The sequence below is a fragment of the Phragmites australis genome, chromosome 18, assembly GCF_958298935.1.
Source record: "Phragmites australis chromosome 18, lpPhrAust1.1, whole genome shotgun sequence".
Lineage (NCBI taxonomy): Eukaryota > Viridiplantae > Streptophyta > Magnoliopsida > Poales > Poaceae > Phragmites > Phragmites australis.
Window position 1 is genome coordinate 18,522,130 of NC_084938.1, and position 24,734 is coordinate 18,546,863.

General features: G+C 42.0%; 2 protein-coding genes across 5 annotated transcripts; one reads left to right on the forward strand and one right to left on the reverse strand.

Annotated features, from left to right (window-relative positions):
• Positions 1–3,839: 3,839 nt before the first annotated feature.
• LOC133898874 (vacuolar fusion protein CCZ1 homolog) lies at positions 3,840–11,732 on the reverse strand. Of its 3 annotated transcripts, XM_062339670.1 has the most exons (10): positions 11,257–11,731; positions 7,540–7,633; positions 7,073–7,256; positions 6,771–6,880; positions 5,590–5,685; positions 5,323–5,477; positions 5,019–5,259; positions 4,779–4,934; positions 4,304–4,533; positions 3,840–4,106 (listed from the first exon to the last, which is right to left on the reverse strand). In XM_062339670.1, the coding sequence occupies exons 1-10, from the start codon at positions 11,433–11,435 to the stop codon at positions 4,076–4,078; spliced, it is 1,476 nt and encodes a 491-aa protein (XP_062195654.1). In that variant the 5' UTR covers positions 11,436–11,731; the 3' UTR covers positions 3,840–4,075. The 3 variants fall into 3 exon arrangements, with proteins under 3 accessions (XP_062195654.1, XP_062195653.1, XP_062195655.1); XM_062339669.1 differs by having other exon boundaries at positions 5,019–5,477; XM_062339671.1 differs by lacking the exon at positions 4,304–4,533 and having other exon boundaries at positions 5,019–5,477; positions 11,257–11,732.
• LOC133898875 (phospholipase D gamma 1-like) lies at positions 9,213–11,062 on the forward strand. Of its 2 annotated transcripts, XM_062339672.1 has the most exons (5): positions 9,213–9,308; positions 9,831–9,947; positions 10,159–10,353; positions 10,564–10,812; positions 10,910–11,062. In XM_062339672.1, the coding sequence occupies exons 1-5, from the start codon at positions 9,228–9,230 to the stop codon at positions 10,991–10,993; spliced, it is 726 nt and encodes a 241-aa protein (XP_062195656.1). In that variant the 5' UTR covers positions 9,213–9,227; the 3' UTR covers positions 10,994–11,062. The 2 variants fall into 2 exon arrangements, with proteins under 2 accessions (XP_062195656.1, XP_062195657.1); XM_062339673.1 differs by lacking the exon at positions 10,159–10,353 and having other exon boundaries at positions 9,831–9,893; positions 10,910–11,061.
• Positions 11,733–24,734: the final 13,002 nt, after the last annotated feature.

Genomic DNA, 24,734 nt, shown 5'->3' on the forward strand with positions numbered 1-24,734 from the left:
ACCACCCAGCCAGACAATATCAAGTGTTGGGGGCGTGGCCGAAGCACCAATCCCTTCAAAGGTGCTGCTGATGGCTTCGCATGCGACGACAGCCTTCGGCTCCAGCTCCCCAAGTGCATTTAAGGCATCTTCGGACAAAGCCTTTGTCTCATTCAGCTCTTCTTGCAATTGCTGTGCTTTAGCGGTTTCAGCGGTGCAAAGCGCCTGCAGGTCAGAGACTTGCACTTCAGATGATTGTAAATTTTATCGCAAGCACTTGACCTCCTCTTCGGCTCCCTGTTTCTCCGAGAGGATGGCGCTTAATTCCTTCTCAAGTTGTTCCAGGTGCATCTTGTCTTCCCTCACTCGGTGCGCAAATTTGCGTTTGTGGCCTCCAACTCTTTCTGCGCGCTTCTGCAACATGTCTATTTGCGCCTCCGCATTCTGAGCGTGGGCTTCATAATTTTCCGCTTGTTTGCGTTGAGCCCGCAAGATAAGCATAGCCTAGGACGTTGCACAGATATGAGAGCGAGTAATAAAATGACCAAAATACAAATATAATAGAACATACGGATATACCTTCGCAATCGCCACATCGGAAGCGTCGAGAAGTTCCCGTGGCGGGATTCTGGGCAAGGGAAATCTCAAGCTTGGGCAGGACGAAGGTGCTAAAAATCTTTTTGGCATCGCTAAACTCCCCAGAGCTTGGTTCAAACAAAGAAATCTTAAATGTCTCAGGCTCGATAGCTTTCGCGTCAATCAGCCCACCATGACTCGTCAGCCCTTTCCCGCCACGGTGGGGTGCAGTGGACGTAGACTCCTCCGTGTCGGAGGACAAGCTCGACGACGAGGAGGGCAAAGAGTCGGCTACAGCTTCAATATTTTCAGCCCCTTCGACCTTGGTGTCCCTGGCAGTGATTTCGACGATGGTTCGTGTTTCCGCCGGATCCTCCACGTCGTCGCTCAGGATTAGCGTGGGAAGGTCCACGCGAGAGCAGAACCCCGATTTCGGGGAGGGGCGGGGATCCTGGGTACTCTCGGGCACCTCCTGCCTTAAGGGCACGGTGCGTAGTGCCACTGCACCCTCAGGAGTTGCCTCTTCGCGAGCATCGTCGGTGGCAACCTCGTGCGGTCTTTTCTGAAGGGCCAATGCCTTTTTCTTCCGGCCTCCTTGCGGCGAGCGTTTCGGGTGTCTTTTCGAAGCACTAGTGGGAAGTTCTTCGCTGATATCTTCCACCGAGGAGCCCTCTCCAGGACCTTGCAGGAGCACGCTAATCTTTGACCTATCTCTGTAGGAAAGGCCCCTGTATTCCAAGACTCGATTGAGCCTTCGGCCAAGACCCTGCTCAGCCCGCAACTGGGCTTCGCCTGGCGTGAATTTCCCGAGAAGCATCGTAGCTTTCGTTTCGACTTCGGACGCCAACAAGTTTGGCGAAGATCAAAAAACGTAAGCAAATGACAGCGAAGGTGCATCCAGAAACATTAATAATAGTAAATGAATGTGTACCTGTAAAACTGTGCACAGAAGGATGGGGACGGCAGAGCCCCTCGGGCCCCTTCTCTCCAAACTCCGGGAAGCTCCAGTTTATTTTGTCTCCAGTTGTAGGATTAATAGTTAGCCATCTGTCAGCATTACTCCTTCAACCGAGAATAGTATGCCATTTTTCTTGCTTTGAAAAAAAAAGCATGTCATTTTCTACGCACATAAGATGATTTCGCTAAATTATCTCATTCATGTGCCGTCACACATACAGATGAATGTATATGTATTATGGAGACCATGTTGTCCTGGTAAGTGCTTTCTTACTAATGATTAGGGCATATATTTGTTTGAATTTCTGCTAGAGCCTAAACAAACAGGATTGTTGAAAAAGATTTTTGGAGAAGTAAAAAGTCTGCTTCTAAGAAAATAAACTAGAAGCTGACTGATATAAGTTTTTTCTGATTTTTGATGTGCTGAGAAGTTAAAAATTTATTGTAAAAGCTAATAGCTAAAATCCAAAAGTAGCTTTTTAGAAGAAAAAAAAAACAGTTTTTTAGCTAGAAGCTAAAAATAGAAGCTCAAACGAACAGACGTCTAGTGACATGAAAGTTAGAAATAAAGGTTAAATACATATTCTGTTCTTCATTAGTCGGCTGCACGGAAGAAGTTGGAGAGATAGATAATACATGCTTGAAGGATATGAATATGATCGCCCTGGAGCGTTCTTTGTTGAACCAAATAAAGGTGACCTCAGAATCTTCTCATTTTTTACATTACTTATTTGTTGTTTTGAATGAACTGTTCATAAGGTTGTCTATGATTCCTCATATACTATATGAGGTGAACATATTTTTCCGGTGACAGTTCTGGATGTGTGGCATAACAAGAGAACCATCTGTACCATTTCAGTTTAAAGGGGAATACGTCAACAACCTCTCCAGAATTGAGGCCATTGTCTGGTAGACCTGCTGAATACCTAGCTATAGTTCTTAATTGGAGGATGAAACTGAATCTTAATCTTGGAGAAGGCCCCAACTGGACAGAAGTCTTTATTAGTCACAATCACACTTTTCTTTGTGGCTTGATCGTATGAGATAGATAGCAAAAATATATCAAACTTTGGCGAGTTAAAGAAACTCGTTGAAACCAGTTTTCTTGGAAAGGTATCCATAATTAGTGCGTCCTGAGTTAGAACCCGAGTGGCACTAGTCAACTGAGATACTGCTCAGTCCACAATTGCTCTAAATTTATGACAAGAAAAGATGATTAATACCAGTCGAGCGTACGATTAGACAAAAGTTATGGATATCACGATTCAATTTAGAGCTAGCGCATAGGAATAGCCAATTTTTGTTGTGTTTGTTTGTTGCGATGGCATAGCATCTGCTTCCCATATTTATTGCCTTTTTTGATGGTTGAAGCAATAGCAAATTTACGGATTTGAGACTATAAATACTCTCCACACACTCGATCATTTTAATGTCCTAAAGTTCAGGAAAAGACATCCAACCCATCAAAATACCAAAAATGATTGTTCAAGATAATTAAGCACAAAATTATATAGTGATTAGTGTTAATAGATTAAAAAGAATTATTGCTAGGTGTTATTTTCTAAAGAAATGATCAAGTTATTCTATAATGTACTAAGTGGTATATCGATACCCTATTATTTTGATGACTCGTCAGCACCATAAGTCTTGATCGCTCATACTTGTTGACCTTTCAATATAGTATAGAGCGACAATAAGACTCTTATACAGGAACACGAAGGCTTTTACCTCGATAACTTAAGCTCCAAAGTGAAGACAACAGTAAGTGATCAAAAGAGAGACTTATTGTGAAACCTTATCTTGATAGCTGAAAAGACCTAGATGACTTAAGGACCATAACCAAATACCATTTATTAGCTATAGCCTAAATGAATGCTTTAATATAGACTAAAGGTGACATTTATAATATTAATACTACAAGATAAAAATCTCTGATACTAAATTTACTCTCACTACTATCTTTACGTTTCCATATTTACATTCTTTACATACTTACAATTACTGGTTTACTTTACTAAACTAGTTTACTAAAATTAGCTATAAGATACAAACCTTTTTTAAAAATTAGAGTAGACATACTAAATAAATCTAAAATACATTTAAATATAAATTGATCTTATAAAGTTTTTAAAACCGATTAATTTTTAAATATTTTAATTCACCTCCTTTTAAGACCTCATTGATCCCTAGAGTTTCGCTGCTCCTTCTCAAGCCAAACTCAATCAGAGCATGAAGGAAACATCTTACTTTGGTATTAGTCTCGCTACTTTGATTTTAGGATTGATCATTGTGACCGAAAATCAACAAATGGGAACCACACGGTACCATTCCCCCAACACAAACTCTTTTTTGCTCTGCGTTATTCCCGGAGTACGCTAGTTCCCTTTTTTTCGGCACACATAACAAATGACAACAGAGAATCTGTACAACTGATATGAATCCCTTATTCCCTTTGCAAAGCAGGATTCAAATTCCCCACGCTGAAGGGGACTGATCCAGCTTAAAACCAATGAGTTGGACAGGAGGTAGTGCATGGAAAGGGTGACATCCAATGCTGGTGCTTTTAGTCTGTAGAGAATACTCCTTCACAGTACCTGAGAGAGGATGCAAATATTAAAAGGTCAGAAGCAGCTTTAGGCCAACATAAAAAGCCTGCATGAGCGTAAATTGCCTGTGAACGGTTAGCACGATTCTTCTTCGAATGCTAGGCACAGACGACTCGAATTGACCACCAATGGACATCCTTAATATGAAACTGGAATTAGCCACCAGAAATTAAAAAAAATAATACCTGCTGCTAAATTTCTCTACAGCAGTCGATGCATAAAGAAGTGTTTCACCACCCTTCTCCAAAGCCATATAAAGCTCCCTCCCTTGAGTAATTTTAGCGATAACCCATGCATTACTTTTGGTTCTGATGCATGCTTCGTAATCCTTATCATGACAAGGATCAGTTCTCTTAGATCTTGACTTCTCTAAATCTACTTCTTGTCTTAGCCTATTGAGGGCGAGCAGAGAATCCTGCATAATTTCATCGCAGAAGACATTCAAACTAACATTATAAGTCAAGTAGGGATAAAATAAGCTAGAAAAAAGCTGTTTAACCTAATAAACCTAACACCTAATAGTGTATCAAACAGAATAGCATCATCACTCTCCAATAACAAGTTACAGTGTGCCGAAAGGACACATGTTTCCCAAATAAATAAATGACAAACAAGATAGAACAAACTATCAAATAAATTCACTCAAACAAAAGAGCATACCCTTGACAAGGTGGTGACTTTCCCAGGTGGCGAGGCTCTTGATACTTTTTTGTCTGGATCAACAAGCAAGTAGCGATATCCACTAACATGATAAGCATTTTCACCACCCCATCCTCGTGACAATTTCAGTTCAACGGTGATAATCTTCTGTGATGCCTACAAGATTGATTAAATTATTGAGCATGCATTCACAGCCATAATCTTCATGAAGAATACGACAGAGGAAATTAAGCACTTTACATTTTCAAGCAGATGCTTCTTCACATGAGCAATACCCTCTTCTCCATTTATCACTGAGGAAGCTGGAATCAGCAGTAAAATAGTGATATTCTTGTGCTGATATATGCATAGGTGCATACGCTCCTCTGCCTGCTGGAACCACAGTATTGGAGTCAAGGGTACAGCACCACGAACTTCTGTAGCTGTGAAATCAGCAATAAAACCATCCTTTCCCTTTGACAATTTCTCGCGCAAGAGAGGCCTGAAATTATGATGCATCTGATTTTGTCCACCAGGAGAAGTATCACGAGATCGACTATGATACCTTTCTCCTGCAGTTGTTCCATTTGACGAACTTGAAGTGGGGCCAGCATTAACAGAAGATCCTTTCCGCAAATAGGACCAGGAGCTTGCATTGGAAGATAAAGCATGAGGAGTTAGCCTCAGGACAGCGTAAGTATATAGGTTTAAAGTATCATCCTGCAGAAACAAAAGGCACTTTTGAGTCCTTAACCAAGGGAACCACATGCTCATATAATCAACAAAAGCAAACAAATTTTGAATGGGACTGGTAATTACAGGGAGATCGTACCGGCGGCAGTGTCGTTGACACCAGGAGATCTTCAAATAATACAAGCGATTGGCAGGTGACATTCCCAAGACATGATCCAAGGACTGTGGTGAGTGACTGGAACACTAACACATCAATGGTTGAAATAGATAAAACAAATATATGCAACTATTGCAATTTGCATTGGACATGATTCTAGATTTCTAGAATATAGATAATAATGCAAACCATGATATTTGTACTACTGTTGTCTGCTGGAGGCTACTGTGAAAGTGTAATATGGCGATTGAATTGGGTCTAAATGATTTTCCTCGGAAAGCAAGCTTCTACTTACCTAGAACCAATTCAACTGTGCTGTATGACAACAATTAAAAGCAACCCTTTCTAATGTACTCCCTCCATCTCATAATAGAAGTCCAAGTCCATGCGCGCTGATTGTGAAGGCACTAAATCTAAGAAAAAGCTAATTGTTTTAGAATATGCATACTTCGAATGGCATACTATAGCTACGCAGTGACTTTTACAGCACCAAAGTAGGTTAAGGTTCCCCCATTGGACTTAAAATTGTGAACTCATTTATCCCATGATGATAGCCTTATATTGCGAGACAGAGGGAGTAGATGCTAATGTTGTCAACAGTACCCCCTCCCAAGCACCACACTATATAACAAACCAGCCAAGAAGGTAGTATATTAACCTATTCCACAAAAGATAAACAGTGAAGTATAAAAAAAACCTTCTGTGAACCATGAAAGGAAGTAAGGAACAAGAAATAACAGATGTATTAGATTTTGCTCAAAGCAACCATTGCTGGGATAGGAAATAATTTGTATTAAATAGATCCAAGTTATGACTACTGAAAGCTGCTGGGCACCATGCCCATGCCAAGACTCCATAAAAATGTGTTCAGATGGTGCTGCACCAGCTAGCATGGAATCAGTACTATTCTTACACTGGGTCTGCAAACCAGACTATATTCTGGACAAGATACGAATAGCCAACTACATTCAATAACCATGCCGAAATTTCAAACGATAACAGTAAAAGGGGACTCAATAACATGGAAATGCTTTTAACTGGTCCGGGTATCCTCATAAGGAGTAAGAGATCATTGTGACACTGTTGTTTGTATTAAAAATACTCTTAATATGGTCTTTTTGTAACCAAGAGGACATGCCAGATTTTAAAGCTATACAGTGTACCTGAACTTCAAGTGCCACTTCTCGTGAGATTGTTAGCATTTGAACTGTTCCCCGCTCCTTTAGGCTGTCACGGAAGGTTGGCAGCTGTAGCTTTTTACCAACAATAAAATCTGTTCCAGAGCATAAATAACAGGCAAATACGGCATTAGATTATCAAAAGATTCCCAAATAGCATCGTGCATTTCTTTTGAACAGGGCACAATTCTTTTTCATCCTAATGTATCCTTGTAAGTTGTAAGAATCATGTCAAGATACGAAATAGTTATGCTAGACACAAAATTAAATTGGAAAAGTAGACCCACCACTAAAATAATCAGTGACAAATGTACGGAGGTGGCCACGAGCAAGTTCAGCACTTGGTTGTCTGTTGAGTAGAGTTCGGATTGGTCCATGAAACATCGCAAAAAGCGAATGAACCTCTTTAAGTATCCCTTGCAATGCGCCACAACGCCAAGTTGGTTCATTTTCCTTGGTTTTCTCCACTACCTGCACATCAAATTGCATGTTAACAAATTCAGCAGTATATGATGATATTGCAACATAAAATAACACAGGTCAAGAACAAAGTCCTCAACTGAAGATCAAGTCTCCATCATAAGCTTCATCAAGGAAAAAAGTTCACAAATGGATAAAAAACGATGCTCTAACGGACAAGGCAACAACAAAACATTCAGAATACTTTTGCATCAGAAGACTTGGTGCAAAAACTTCACAACCGAAGTTCACATAAACCCAGAGTCATACTATAAATGACGTGAAGAGATGTTACCAGAACCATCCAAATATCTGGCTCGGCTTGGTAAAAAATGTGTGAGTGTTTATCTGATTCTATCACTTCGCAATCCTCTTCAGGAGAAAATATTCTGCACATAACCAAAATTGAAGAGATGAGATGACCCACAGAAATTAGGCAATAAATGAAGTGGCACAAGCAAATTGTTAGTTTGTGTGATTATTAATAAAAGTTTCTAGTTATCTTGAGATCTACTGAAATAAACAAACATCGCACGGAAAACAATGTACATGCGTTCAGTAGAGAGCAACCCCCCCCCCCCCCCAAAAAAAAAAAAATTAATTCGCCTTACAATATCTTACAAATTTAAAAAACACGCAAGGCGTGTTCCGTACGCCGCCGAATATTCCTTCGCTCCTCTCGCGATTCCTTCGCCTCCCTTGCGATTCCTCTGCCCCGTCCACATGCCACTCGGCCACACGATGCCGCTCGCCCGCGATCAGACGCACGCATCCCGCTCGTCTCCTCCTTCCTCTCCCAACCGCATCGGCCTCCAAAATCCTAGCTGTCGCCGCCGCACGCCTCCCCACGCCCCAGCCACCAAATCCCCCTCCCCACGACCCCGCCGCCGCAGCAGCTCTTCCTCCGCCCACACCGCTGCCTCCTGCTCCTCCACACCCAACCCCACTGCCGCCGCCGCCTCTCCGCCACCCCCGCGGCTTCAACTTCCGCTCCCGCTGCCCCCGCGGCAGCATCGACGGATGCCTGGTGCGGCATCGTGGACGTGCTCCTGGAGCACAGAAGCCCAAGGGAGCTCAAGGTGTACTGCGGCTTCGACCCCACCGCCGAGAGACTGCACCTCGGCAACCTCCTCGGTCTCGTCGCGCTCTCCTGGTTTCGCCATTGTGGCCACACCGCCGTCGCGCTCATTGGCGGCGCCACTAGGCACGTCGGCGACCCCTCGAGCAAGAGCGCCGAGCGCCCCGAGCTCGACGTCGCCGCCGTCGTCACCAACTCCGACGCCATCAAATCCCTCGTCGCCCAGATCCTCGGCTGCGCTCCCGAGCCATCCCACCACACCCAATCCGGTAAAAACGCAGCCTGAAGCAAAATGAGCAGCCTTTGCCCAATTCGGAAGCAGATTTGTCAGAAAAGATGGGCTCTTTCTTGATCCTAGATAACTATGACTGGTGGAAGGAGATCACGCTGCTGGATTTCCTCAAGGAGGTAGGGAGATTCGCGCGTGTCGGGACAATGATCGCCAAGGAGAGTGTGAAGAAGCGGCTTGCGTCGGAGGACGGCATGAGCTACATCGAGTTCACTTACCAACTCCTACAGGGCTACGACTTCCTTTACATGTTCAAGAACATGGGTGTCAATGTGCAGATTGGGGGCAGTGATCAGTGGGGGAACATCACGGCTGGAACCGAGTTGATTCGGAAGATCTTGTAGGTTGAGGGGGCGCATGGCCTGACGTCCCCGCTCTTGCTGAAGAGTGATGGCACCAAGTTTGGGAAGTCAGAGGAGGGCGCAATCTGGCTCTCGTCAAATTTGCTTTCTTCATACAAGTTCTACCGGCATTTCTTCGCGGTGCCGGACGTCGACATCATTAGGTTTATGAAAATTCTGACATCCCTGAGCTTGGATGAGATTTAGGAGCTGGAAGAGTCAATGAAGAAGTCTGTCTACATGCCAAACACGGTCCAGAGGAGGCACTGTTGAAGATGAAGTCACAGGAAGGGGTGCGGGTGCTGCTTCTTGTTTGGGATGATCCAACATCAAGGAGCGTTCTTGGATTTAAGATGGTATGGATTATTTATCGAGTTGAAAATATGCTGCTTTGAGGTTTTTACGCTACCAGAGAAACATATTTTTGCATCCACAAATTTCGAATTCTATCAATGTTCTAATACTTAGATGCCTTTTCAAATTTACCCAAGTTGCTAAGCAGATGCAGGGTAGCACTAATGATGTTTCTCTGTAATTGAAATCAGTACACCGATTTCTTGATTAAATTGTGCTGCAACTTTTTTCCCCCTGAGCAAACTGTGCTGTAACTTTACTCTTGTATTTATTTATGTGGTGTTCAAGTTAAAGGATTTGCAAAAATATCTAGCTGTCATCTGTACTTTATAATATTAAGAGGATATTGCTCAACTTAGTGTCCAGTTTCTCTATCATATAGTTTGGTAGCTTATTCACTAGAGACATTTGGTAACATGTTTGTTTTCATACTTCACGGTGATTAAGAATCGAAGTGCACCGAGAAATGAGTTGATGAACCCTCATGGGTGGTCTCACCATGCTTATCAAAATTCTACTTATAGGATGGTTTCATGGGCACTCGAGACGAGGAGACATGCAGATTTTTCAAGAATTCTTCAGTGCAGGTATTGCTTTGCCCACGATCTACTGGGAAACGACACAGCTGGGTGAAACAGCAGGTTATCTCTAATTCTCAATTGTGGTGGTAATGTCCTACAAATTTACCCTTTATGATGAATCATTTGTTTTTTTTTTCACTAAAAGTATCATGTCTATCTTTAGCGTTTATATAAGTCTACCCCACCCTCACCAATTTTTTTTATCAAGTCATCTTGCATTGTAATGATTCTTTAGTACCATCTATTTATCTACGAAGTTTGTGTGGATTAGGAAACAGGAACCATTTTTACTCATCATCAGAAAACAGTTATTGTGGATGCTGATGCTGGCAATTATAGGAGAAAGATAATTGCTTTTGTCGGAGGCCTTGATTTATGTGGTGGGCGATATAATACACCTTGGCATCCTCTGTTTCAGACTCTTCAGACTGTTCACAAGGAGGATTATTACAATCCCAACTTTGCTGTAAGTGTCTCGTTTCTGTGTTGTTTCTTGTGTAAAATTTCTGGAATTTTCTTAATATTGAAAAGGCGGGAACCTTATATGATTTTTGGTACTTAATTATCATTTATCAAAAGGAAAGCATTTTAGCATAGGAAAAAATATTTGCATTTGCCCTATGTATTTATTTTGTGGCTATTCTGAAAATAATTCTTCTTTGTCATTATTTTGCAGACAGTTGATGCTCGTGGCCCAAGGCAACCGTGGCACGACTTGCATTCCAAGATTGACGGTCCAGCTGCTTATGATGTTCTGCAAACCTTTCAGGAGCGTCGGTTAAAGGTGGCCAAACGTCATGGGATTAAAAAGTTGGCAAAATCGTATGATGATGCTCTGCTCAGTATTGAAAGAATACCGAAGATTATAAACATAAATGATGCAACATATTTTACTGACAATGATCCAGAGACATGGCATGTTCAGGTATTTATAGTTTTGTATATAGTTGGAAAAAAGAAACATTTGCCCCTCTTGTTATTCTGTCTTTCAAGCATTGACCTTTCTTTACTTTGAAATTCAGGTGTTTCGATCTATTGATTCAAACTCTGCCAAGGGATTTCCAAAGGACCCACGAGAAGCAACTAGGAAGGTGTTCTTTTGCTAAGGTTGTGTCACGTTTGCTATGGTGCCATGTCACTTTTATTTAACAAATTTTTGGCGCCCGTTGCAACGCACGGATAGAAAACTAGTATCTTACAAATTTCGTATCTTAAGCTCAGGGTCGAAGTCTAAGTACTACTTTTGTGCTACTCTGCGAAGCTGATTCCTTTTTTTTTTACTAAACTAAGTTTCAGAAGCAACAAAGCTAATTAGCCTACGTTAGGTTGTGAATACGCAACGAAAATGAAGGAAAGCGAAGAAGGCGACCTCGTGAAAGTGACGATCCCCTCGCAGAGTCCAATGACGGAGAGTTGGAGCAGGATGGGGCAGTCGGCAGGGTGGAAGAAGAGGATCTTGTCGAGCTCCTGGCCCTCCTGCTGCCCCCTCCTGAGGTCGAACACGCACAGCTGCGCCCCGTCGCCTGCCGCGGCCGAAGAGAGCCCCATACGGACCAAGCCACCGAGGAGTCACCCGCGCGACCCACGACCCGAGGCAGGGGAGGCCCGAGCTGATCCGACGCGGAGCTCGTCGCCGGGGAGAGATCCAGCGAGCTAGGGTCCGCCGCGGAGGAGAGGGTGGCGTGAGGCGGCAGGGGAGAGACCGGGGGAGAGGGGAGGGGAGGGGAGGGGAGGCGGGCGTGGACGGGTTGTTGGGGTCGGCGACTCAGGCGTGCGGCGCCGGTGCGAGGTGGAGGGAGGGAGGGGGAGGCGCCGGTCGGTCGGTGGGTCGGTGGGGGATTGGGCAGCCCGCTTGGTTCGGCCTCGGCTGGTGGGTCCCGACACGGACCGGCACGGGAAATCACCGAACAAGGGCCGCTTGGGCTCATCGGCTGGTGGACGCAGCGAGCCCAGATTTTTTATTTTTTATTTTTAATCTAAAAATTACAAATATATGTGTTTTCAAATTTTGCAATTCTATGAAAATTAAAAAAACTCGCGAGCCCACGCACGCGTGTGTCTGGGCCGACGGTAACTCGTACACAACTGCGTACCATTTTATTTCGTGAGGACTAGTTTAAATTGTATCGAATTAATTAAATTAGACTATCGTTTAATAAGGTGAGAGCTAATATGTGACCGTCTCTCGATGTGTCATATGTTAATTCACATCTCATCATAACAATCGTAGTTACTAAATAATTAAACCGAATCCAATCTCAACAATTCCAATATATATATATAAAAATTTTAAGAAAGTTATTATCCACATATATCTCTATCAATATGTAAATCACAGCATCATGATTTTATAAAAGATCAAAAGATTATATGTTGATAAGTTAAACAAATGACAAGTATCATCTAGCGTAAATATATATAAATCGCAGCAAAATAAACATCTAAAAGAAAACAAAGATCGGTGGTACCATTTGCCTATAAGGCAATTGACCGGGATTAATAGTAGTATAGGTAACTACTCATTACCACACCGGTTTTGGTGGGGCACAAGTAGTCAACTTCTAAATTTTTCTTGTAAAATAATCAACAAAGTACGGTAAATGCGAATGTACTCACAAGTCTTACTCGTATGGGTATATATATTCTCGACTCCAAAAATAATATATTTGGATAAATTAGTAAGAAATATGTCATAAGGTTAAAATTGAATTATGAAAAAGTAAGTAACTTACAACTTAAACATATAAGCACCTATCTAACTTAACATTTAAGCTATCCTATCATGAATATAAGAACATAACTATATACAACAGGTGAATATGATTATCTCAATATAGAATATAACCGAACATTCTCATCTCATCCCACATAACCTCCACACCACCAATATTAAACAAAACTCTACGATGACGTCTAATAAATATTTAGCTTACTCATAACCAAGAGCTATATGAAGAGTCAGGATGATGCTATCTTTAATGAAATGATTGCTGCTTATGATAATCATAACCTGACGAGGATCATAGCTTTTAAATATCCTTGGTGTGAAAAAGTAATTGCTTAGTTTTATGTTACTTTGTACGTTGGAATGGACGCATCAAGGACAATCCATTGGATGACCAACAGTATATGGTACAAAGTGAAGTATATAGCTTTTGCTGGGCTTTTGGGCTTCACGCCAGATGATCTTTGTAACAAAAATCAAGTCCATAGTGGAAATTTTTGGAAATAGGTGATATCGAGTTCATGTACAATCTGGATGAAGAATAAAAGCTTAGCAAAACAATTGGTCTTTTTCCTTTCTATGTATATCTCAATAGGATGTTCAGGAAGACTATTGCACATAAGGACAGAGATGCCAATAGTATTCTATCTTATACAAGGAACTTTCTTGTTAGGATGAATGAGAACACAAAGTTTGATGTGTTCAACTTTATTTGGGAAGAGATTCGCTTCACCTCCATTGATCCTAAAAGAAGATATGGATATTGTCCATATATCATGTTCATGATTGAGAAGGTCACAAACCTCTCTTTTGTCAACAAGCAGAAGCATATAGGGCTGCAAGTAAGGTTAATCAAGTATGTTCGTTCCTCTAGGAGAGAGCAGTCACCACAAGGTGATGCTTCTTCTTCCTCCACCCTAAGAATCCTAAAGTCTATCTTTTGCTAGTGCAAAAACACTTCAGTGAGGGTTCAAAAAGAGAGGGCAGCTAGGAAGAAACTCACCAGGAGAGTCAGGGAGATCCATAGACACCTTGACATTTAACCACCTTGCTCTTTTGATAGCTCTGAGGTTGAGGACAATGATGAGGATGTGATAAAAAATCCCTTCAGTTCAATTCCTGCTCTTGCTCATGGTTCTGAGTCCGATGAAGATGAGGAGGGCAATGAGTAATTCTCTATCTTAGCTCTTCTTTCTTCCTTTTTGATGTCTTGATGGCAAAGAGGAAGAGAAAACCTTAATCTCTTATCTCAGGATATTTTCGTTTCCTTTTCATCTTTGTTAGTTGGACATCCCTTGTTTTTAAATTTAAATAAATATATATTAGGATTTTAGGTATATAGGAAGTTCAAATTTAAATAAATATGTATTAGGATTTTAGGTCAATAGAATGTTAATAATTATAGATAATACAAACTCAACTGAAAACATTTGAGGAGCACAACGATTTAATTGTTTGGTCTTACTTGGGGCAAGTCGTGGGTTCGAGTCTCTATGCGCGCACAGCTAAATCAAATTTTTTGCACCCCGCACCTGCAGTGAAAGGGGTTTCACTGCCGGAGCACATATTTGACCGGCAGTTATTTCACTGCCGATGGACTTATTGGGCCGTAGTGAAATATGTTTCACTGTCGGTTCTCCTATTGAGCCAGCAGTGAAGATCCACTTTCACTGTCAGTCGTCATTTTGAGTCGGCATTGAAAGTCCTCCTGTATAAAAGTGCTCGACGCCCGCGCCCTCTGACACTTAGAAATTTTTTCCCCTTTCTAGCCTCTGGCCTCCACCGAATCACCTCCTAACGTCAAGGAGCCCACAGTGCCATGCCTTATGCCATCGTTCACCGCCACCATCATCGAGGACCACCACTCTGATGCCAAGGAGCTCGCTGCCTCCTCCCTGACGTCGAGGATCCGTGCTATCGTGCACCATGCTCTCGTCCACCACCGCCGTCGCCAAGGACCACGACCCCGACGTCGAGGAGTCCGTCGCCTCCACCCCGACGAGAACCTCGACACCAAGGAGCCCATGCTGCCATGCCCTGCGCACTCGTCCATCGCCGTCATCGTCATGGACCACCACCATGACGTCGAGGTAGGCCTCCCGGCTCCCCCTTCGTCTCCTTCTCCCCTCCGATTCCTAGGGTTTAAGCACAAGTTCATACTGATTCATAGCCACCTGCTTATGTGTTCAAATTATGAGAACAGATGCTTGTGTGCTGGTCCTTTTGTGTGCTACAATGGTAAGAACAGATGTTGCTTGTGGTCCTTTTGTGTATTCAAATGATAAGAACAGATACTGTTTGTGATCATTTTGTGTGTTCAAATGATAAGAACATATGCTGGTTGAGGTCCTTTTGTGTTCAAATGATAAGAACAGAGACTGCTTATGGTCCTTTTGTGTGTTCAAATGATAAGAACAGATGCTGCCTTGATCCTTACAGGTCTGTACTTGTATATCGAGACATATTTCTTATGTTGTCTCTGCAGTGGGCTACATATTATAATTTGATCCCTAGATGCCGTGATGTTGTAAGTTTAGAGATTGATTAGCATATCAGATTCTGGATAAGGAAGTTGATTCATCCTTTTCGTTATGTCATTACTTGTTTGAATCCTACTTTTCAATCTCTATTTCTGTCTCGGTTGGAAATTACTTGTCCTTTTTAGAATCTATGCTCTCTGATTTGGTACAAAAACACTATCCATGATGATGTTGTGTGATTTTTGAGAATTATGTCCAGGTTCTAAGAACTAGATGAGAACCTAGTAAATTATCCAGTTGTTGATGTACTCAATAGAATGATTAGAGGGCAAGACCTTGATTATCCTGGGGCCATTTGTTATTGTGAGGAACCGTCTAAATAGTATTCTAATTAATCATCAGAAGGATCATTATTCATAATCACAACCTCAATGGTTAACCGGAATAACATCCTGGTAGTCCCGGCACGTGTTTTGTCCCCAAGATCAGAATACATGCCTTTCCAATATGTACATCACAACATACCTTAAGAAAGAGCTAGTAATTGAAGTTATATTACAAGTTCTTAAGTATACAACCATTTGCAACAGTTTACAAAAGAGAAACTACGCAGTGGAAAATTAAAACCTTAACGACAACCAAAGGAGAGTGGAGTCATATGCCCTAAGCTTCACCCCAAAAGCTACGCCTCACCAGAGTAGGATGCACTACTCTTGCCCACCACCTGCATCGGCGGGTACGAAGTAGCCAAACACCGCCTCACCCTCACTAGCAGAACCTAAAAGCGCAAGCATGAGTACGAAGGTACTTGCAAGACTTAATCCATATAAAGCACATATACATAGCTTGACTCCAAGGATTATGCATTGAGCTATTAGCAAGAGTAGGCCACAAGGTTAAGTAAAACATATGCGGTAAGCAACCTAGACACATATGTGTGAGCATCTATACTTAACTCAAAAACAACTACACTTTCTACCCTGTAAACCACAACTTAAACATGTATGCATACTAACCATAGTATGTCATCAACAAACCACCAACCATGTCCATCATACCATAACCTTATCCCACATTCGTAAACACTACGACCGATACAAATGAAATAATAGCATGCTCATGATCGAGAGCGTGGCAATTCGAATTGTTCTCCTGGACACCTACGGCTCCCCGCCACCTTGCTTCTCCTTTTCTTTTTCTCTTACACATCATAGAGCCGTAAGGCAAGTGTCGGCACGGTATATGGTAATCAGCTTACCTTACCATTAGATCAGCATGTGGTGAGTACGGAAAGTGCTAGAGCCAACTGTACCAACGGACGGCCTTAAACGATGCAAGCGGTCTATGACACCCGGGCTCCTCTCGCGAACTACCCAGAGGACTCCTCCTGGGCAGAAGATACCCCTAACACCGCCCACATCTCGCCTCAATCTCACATCTCAACCATTCATCTCAACCTCATCTTTGTATCTGTAAATAGTGATTAAGCCCTTAAGCTCGTGAACAACGACAGCACCATCGCTCGACTTCTACCGAGGACCTAAGCATTTCAAATAAACCTTGAAGCTAGGCAACAACTATATCATCAAGGCTACAAGGATAAGGATTCATCAATAAATCAAGGTAGAGATAATGCATCAACATAGGTTCTACCCATATCAGCCCGATGCTGGACTCAACACATGCAAACATACATAAAGCATAACTTATCAATTTAGACTCCATTTAATTTGAACAAAGGGTGAAACATGCTTAGATGGTTTCCTTGCTGCTCTGGGGTTTCCCCGATACTTCCTGAACAAAACTCGTAGAAGTGGTGTGCCTCGGTGTCACCCTCAATCACACTCGCGTCACGCTCTAGACCTTCGTTCGCTTAAAGAAGAATGCGTACAATGATGAGCATGAAGGAGGTACAATGTTTCACAACATGAGTTTTAAAGCCTCAAGATTTTCTTAATTTGGATTAATGTTAAGCATCTAATCATTTCCTGGATTAATTAAGCTTAACACAAAGCTTAACCCTAAATAGGAATTTAATCATATCTAACATGAGGATGATTATTTTTAATGAGCAGGGAATCAATTAATAAGATTTACAAAATTGTTTTCATCAATTTTGGAGTTACCAATATTTAATTATGGATTAATGAAACTCAAACCTATTTTATCAACCTATGCAATTTAAATACACATTTAATAGCTCTCAGTATTTTTAACATGTAGATAATGATCATATAAACCTAACAAAATTGGTTTCATAATTTTTGGAGCTATATACAATTTTCTATGTATTTTACAAGTTTCAGCCGAATGATGTGTTGAACCAAAATTTAATTTCGCATTTTCTGGAATATCCAAATTAAAAATAGCCCGGAATCCTTTTTGTACCCAAGCCGAGCTAGCCATGGTCACTGATAGTGGGCTCGGGCGCTTTGAAATTCTATGCTTAGCAACAAACTTTTATTATATGAATGAATGTGAAGCTTCAGAATCAAATAATATTATTGTTGGAGTTGAATTGGCTATGAACTCACCGAATACAACGTCCGGTGCTTCATGGGCATCATGAGCATCAAAGGCTGATGCGGCCTCTCCCAAAGGATTGGATGGTCTTCTTCTCCTGTTCCCGAGGCTTGTGATCCACCACATTCAACTCCTGATGTTGATGTCCTGATACTTCCTGCAGAGTTTGTTGGTTCTCGTGCTATAGTGGGGTTCTTATGTGGGCAGTTGGCTATCATATGCCCGGACTCTCTATAGTTGTAACAGACTATATCTTTGTTATCTTTGTTTCTTTTAGACACTTGGGCAATACTTCCATTGCTATTCTGCTGATTTGCTGAATTCTGGTTGTGGTAAATTGAAACTGTTGGCTGGTTGTATCCTTGAGACCAGTACTGCATAATTGGTTGGTATTTTGGCTTCTGGTAGTTGTTAGGTCTGGGCCTTGTGAATCTTTTCTGCTGCCTATGCTTATGTGCCATGAAGTTATGTTTCCAGTCATTGTCTCCTTCAGTTTTGGCTTTGTCTATGATGATGGCTCGATTCATCATCGTGTTGAAGTTTGGGTAAGTGCTGGCAAACAGGTGCATCTTCATAATACTATGCAAACCCTTTCTAAAGCGGCCTACTTCTTCTTGTCCATATTCACATCTTTTGGGGCATAGCGAGAGAGCTTGGTGAATTTGCGAATGTACTAATTTACAGTCATGGCCCCTTGCTTCAAGTCCCGAAACTCTACTGCCTTCATTTCTATGATTCCTTCTGGATGTGATACCTTCTAAATTCTTCTTGGAATTCCTCCCAGGTGATGGCATTAGCATCCTCTATAGCTTCTCGATAGTTTTCCCACCATTCCAAGGCTGCTCCTGTCAACTAGTGAGATGCCAAAAGAACCTTTTCACGGTCACTGGGATTTATGACATCTAGATTCTTGTTGATGCCCCTTAGCCAATCATCTGTTGCTAGTGGGTCATCTTCCTTGTGATTGAATGTGGCTGGTTTGAGTCTCATGAACTCGGTCATCTTGGATTGTGGCTCTTATCCATTTCCACGGTTGCCTTGTATTCCTTGTGCTATGGCTTTTGTCAAACTATTAGCCATTATTTGCCACAAGTTCTTCAACAGACGATGGGAGTGGCAGCTGCCCTCTCAGCTGGTTATTTTGAGCATATCCCTCTTGTCCTTGATTCACTTCATCCTCATGGTCTTGCTCTTCCATAGCTGCTCCTTGGGCTCAGGGGAAACAGGGGGCTTGCCTAACCCATCCACCTCTCGTTCGTTACCTTCCTCTAGGTTGTTGTCCTACTTAAGCCTCACTGGCAGTTTCATGGCTAGCTTGAGCTTGATGCACTTGGTGTTGTTGGATCCTGGCTGACCTCTTGGGCATCATCTATTTTGAGGGTAAAAGAAGGGTAAGACTTTAGGAGGGATAGCTAGACATTAGATTACTTGATTTCTTCTAAGAACACTTAGGTTGATTATGGCACACGATAGCACAAACATCGAGCACATAACATTACATCACATAAGGTTTAATACACACATACGCATGGGAGCCAAGGACTCCAAGTGACACTAAATTGCTACATGCATGGACTACATTACTATGACATGATATAGGATACTACAACACAATACATACTACTAGAAAAACTAGCACACGGTAGACTGACGATGCACTGGTCTTGATGATACTCTTGAGTCATGGTGCTACTGCTGATGGTGGAGAAACAACCTTTAGGGGTGGTTTGCACGCCACTCTGCGGTGAGGCTGATGTCATCATGGTTGGCTAGTTCGAGGTCTTGCATCTGCTCAAAAGCTCTAGCCATGTTCTCCTCATCACCATCTAGGTCGATGATGTTATCTCCAACAGACTCTTTACTGCCCTCAGAATCATCATTGTGCACAAACTAGAGCTCGATGGGGTCTTCTTCTTCTTCGAAATTATCTTCATACATCTGGTCATCCTGCTTTGCTCCTGAAATTGGTGGAGGTGGCGGTGGCACTACAACTGGTGCTGGTACAACTCTACCTGATGCAATTGAATTGGCTACTCCTAGAGAGAGGAGGGGAACTCCGGGTAACTCCAAGCGTCTGACGTTGTCAATTGGGGGGGTAGGTGAAAGGTCCTCTTCCTTGCAGTGAGCTTGCAGTGGGCTCCTCCGTAAGTACTGTGGCAAGACAAGTAGGCTTCGTTAAGCTTCTTGACATAATACTCAAAGGTCTCTATCAGTGCCTTGGTAGTCTCCTTAGCACGCTTTTTTGCAGCTATTGTCTACTCTTGAACCTGTTGTATCTTTATCCTTGAAGCTCTCTCTCGAGTCTCAGAGTTTTCAGCCCTCTGGATTCAGGCATTCCACTCGAAGTGATGAATCTCATACAACTGGCCCAAAGCAAGGAGGTACTTCACTGTGGCGACCAAGGTAGGATCGTCCTCCCTTTGACCTTGACCTTCCAACCTTCTCATCCTGCTACGCCACACAGGGCATGCGTGGTCACTGACTGGGAAGAACTTCATCGGGGTACATCCAGTATCCTTCTCATACCTCCGACAAAAGTAAAGGAGGGCCTTGCAGGCTGCTGCCTGATATGTGTCATTGTACCCAGCTCCGTAGACGACAGTACTCCATGGCTGCTAGTCTGTATACTTAGGTGTCTCAAACACATGGACGTGGACTTCACATTTGTTGGTGTCATTCTCTCGGTACTCTCATCCATGATACTCCGGGAGCTGAGTGTACCCAAGTCTCATCAAGGTCTCCCAAAGGATGAGGGGGAAGCCTTGCACTTCTCCTTCCATCTGCCAAAATTTTGAAAAAAGGTGAGTAAGGATTGAGTGAAAAACCTTTTTATTAAAATGGAACATCAAGGTAAGCACACAATGGGATAATAGAAAATTTTATCAAAATATTCTATTATAAAATTATCACTCCTTTAACTGGCCAATCCTAAGATTTCACCCTACAGTTAAGTATGACTCTGATAACACTCTATCGGACTCTTCCTTCGGGTCACCTTGTGCAACTTATACTAGTCCCTGGATCAGTAACTAGTATGCACATATTTCAAACAAAATTAGACATCACAATCATACATCGATTAAAATACGGTATTATGGTAAAATATAGAGTTCATTACAATAAAGGCCCGTAGGCACAATTAAACAAAGCCTCACAACACAACGGAGACAACTCAAAAGCAACCCAAGCCCTACAAGTAACCTGAGAGCAGACGAAACCAAACTTTCCTACTCTTCATCTAATCATCTTCACCTTCGACGAAGTCGGTCTCTGGATCACCTGAATCCACATATAGCAAGAGTGGGTACATAAGGTACTTAGCTAGTCCTACCTCAAGGGGGAAAATTAGATGCATAAAGGTAGATCAAGGATAAGGTTGTAGAGTTTTTAGGCTTTCCAGAAAGCTAGTTTTCGATGCAAGGTTCAATTTGCAAAGACTATCTTAAAATATTTTTGAGGGAAACACATGAGTTGAGCTTACAGGGTGGTTGGCCCTACGGGAGATACTTTTATCCCACAAGTTCCCACACTTCTTTTGTCGGTGGACACATAGCCTGGGATACTCCAGGCACTAGGGTTGAAAACGGTCAGAAACGGTCGGAATACGCTAAAACCGTTTTCATTTCCGTATTTTTTCTCGGAAACGGAATCGGTAGCGGTAATGCCGAAAACGAATACAGTATCGGTTGTATCGGAAAATCGAAAACGATATTATCGGATCGATAATATGTCGATTTCGATCGGGGATCGATAATTCTGAACAGAAACACCAAAACATAGCTCACAAGTTATACATCACATACGACAAGTTTAATGAAGTCATACATGACATGACTATAATCGACATGAGTATATGGTATATTGATACATCTTTTATGATAAGACAATTGTTAATTGACAAGCAAAAGGATAAAAATCTCTATATAAGCGCAAATGTTTAGCACAAGAATTTAAGTTTCCATACAAGCAGTCAAGCAGAACACAACCTCGTCACAAGGATTAAAGTCTCCATACAAGCGCAACACTAAGTCTCCATACAAGTTTTGTCCATACAAATATTATTTGACCAAGCACAACACAAACTCATCACTTTTGAACTTCCTCTTTCTTCACTTTTTTGGCGGCCTACAGCTCAACCTCAAGCTCATCATCATCACTTGCTAAGTCTTCGTCCTGTTGTTTTATAGGAAAATTATTCAATTAATCTCCAGCAAGTCTTTTTGCACAAATGAGAACAGAAAATAGAAGTAGTTGTACAATTTATATTTTATACCTCAAACATCAGATTATTAGCAACAGCCTCAAGAATATCAAGATCAACGACCAATGACGAAACATTCTTAGAACCTGAAATGTCAAGGCATGTAGATTAGTAAAAATGTGAAGACTTTACATGAGTAGAAGTTTAAATTGTCACCTTTTTTGTTGCAGCTATCCAATCTTTAGTGCAAATTAGTGCTTGTACCATCTCAGGATCAAGACGAGAACGATATGGATCAACAACACGGCCACCAGCACTAAAAGCCGATTCAGAAGCTACCGTTGACACTTGCATGGCAAGCACATCACGAGCAAGCAACCATAGAATAGGATACTCATCCCTCTGACCCTTCCACCATGCTAAAATATCAAATGTATGATAATTGGCTTTGGTAACCTTTAATGGTGGTTCTGCCAAGTACTTATCCAAGTCGTTTGCATCATCATCCAGGTCATGTATGTCATATAGGTAGCTATCAAGTTCCTCATCTACCGTGTCCATAAACAAATCTGACTCTGTTGAAGGTGCAGGTGCTTTACTCTTTAAAGATGAAGGATTACTAGCAGCATAGCATTCATACATGTTCCTCATAACACAATTAAATTTGTTAAGTTCATCTTGATAGGAATTTTTGTACACCCTCCTCAAGTAAAATTCTACAATTTTCCTCTTGAACCTAGGGTCAAGAACACTTGCAATAGCAAGAGCAACATTGGACTTCTTCCAATACTTCTCAAAATTAAAACTCATAGAAGTTGCCATGCTACTAATAGTAGGATCATCACTATGACACTAATCAGTTAGCAAGAACTTAATCTCACAGAAGCCTTTGAAAAATAAGTTTGCAGTTGGATATAATGTACCAGAAAATAACTCAGTGAGATCAAAGAACTTTTTCAAGCATGGTAAAAGAGATTTTGCCTTTTCCCATTCTGCAGAAGAAGGAGCAATTTTCTCATACCTGCCACGTTCACAAGACATGAGCCTCTCAAAAGCTGCCCTGTAATATAAAGCATCCCTCAACATGGTATACATTGAATTCCACCTAGTAGAAACATCAAGTGAGAGGCCCGACTTTGTGTCCAATCCACACTCAGTAGCACACTTTAGGAACTCCTCCCACTGCAATGGAGAACCCTTCACAGCCACCACAAATGTTCTAATATTCTGAATTGAAGATGCAATCGCACTCATACCATCTTTAGCAACCAAATTAAGAATGTGATTAGCACATCTGACATGAAAAAAGAGACCATCACAGATTAATGGACAATACTTCTTGAGTCATAAGATGACATCCTTAACAGCAACTTCATTTGCAGCAGCATTGTCCAGAGTCAAAGAAAATATTTTCTTCTCGATGTTCCATTTCAACATACATGAACTTAAGGTATGAGACATATTCTCACCAATATGTCGTCCTGGCACATGGAAGAAATTGATAATCCTCTTCTGAATACGCCAATCATCATCTACCCAATGGACAGTCACACACATATACCCCTTGTTCTGATTTGATGTCCACATATCCATAGTTGCACTCAAGCGGCATTGAAGGGTTTTAAAATAAGCATACATCTTATCCTTTTCTTGCAAATAGAGGTCCATTATATCCTTCCTAACAGTGATACGAGACTTGATAGGAAAGTTAGGGCGCAGGGATTTTATAAACTCAACAAAATATTCATGTTCAACTATGTTAAAAGGATACTCATGCATGATTATTGCAATGTATAACTTCCTCAAACTAACTTCTTGATCATACTTGTATGGTTCAATAACTGTCATACATTTCTCATGATTAGTTTCTGATTTGAGTAGTTGCTGGCCTTTAACAATACTGTGATAATGCTTTAGATGACTCCAAAACCCTGTGGTTCCTCGATTACTCTCAGCTCTACCTTTGCTGGTTTTGTTATTACACCCTTTGAACTTACATTGTGCCCACAACTGATCAACCTGCTTGCCATTCTCCTCCACTGTCACTGTGTACTTGGTGAAATACTGCCATACATCTGATGTGCTCTTCTTTTGCTGTTTCAAAGGAGGTTGTCCATCATCCTCATGGTCCACATCGATGATATCATCAGCATTTGCACCCACTGCACTTGTACTCGCACTTGCACTTGTAGCTGACACCACTTTGTTCTGAGTTCCTATCATCCATTGATAGACAAATGAAAATCAGCAAAGCAAATGAACTATAAAATGCACTATGTTATTTTATCCTATCACAACCAAACATTTGAGTTGATAAAACAAAATTTTACACGGAGAATGTCATCACATAGCTATCACATTTGTATTTCAACGAAATTATTTCATAATTTGTCAAATACCTATTATCAGCCTAGTTTCACAATTTGTCAAATACCCTTTGCAATTTAGATTGTTCTCATCACACCAGAACTATAAAATGAAACTGCAATTGTGCTTGTAAATGATTATTACCTACAAGCGAATTCTGAGACGAAGTGGCGGTAGCATCACGAGATGGGGGCGGATCCATAACCGTGCGCTGTCGGGAAGTTACTTCTCCGGTAGGTGGTTTCATCACAGATATGATATGGAGGAGAAGGTGTGCTGCCTACTGTGCTGGACTGCTGGGCACCGGTTTGCGCCTCTGCGGAGACACCGGCCTGAGGGGGAGACACCCGGTCACAGAGCCCGTCTGCACACTGGTCGAAGCGCCGGTCTGAGTGTCGGTCTGTGCGCAGGTGGCAGCACCGGCTGGAAGCGGCGCTGGCTGGAACAGGCTGCGGGCGGAGAAGACGTCGGTGACTCGGCGCAGAGGAGACACCGGGCGACGGGTGGAGAAGACGTCCACGCGGAGGAGACGCCAGGCGACGGCCAGCCCA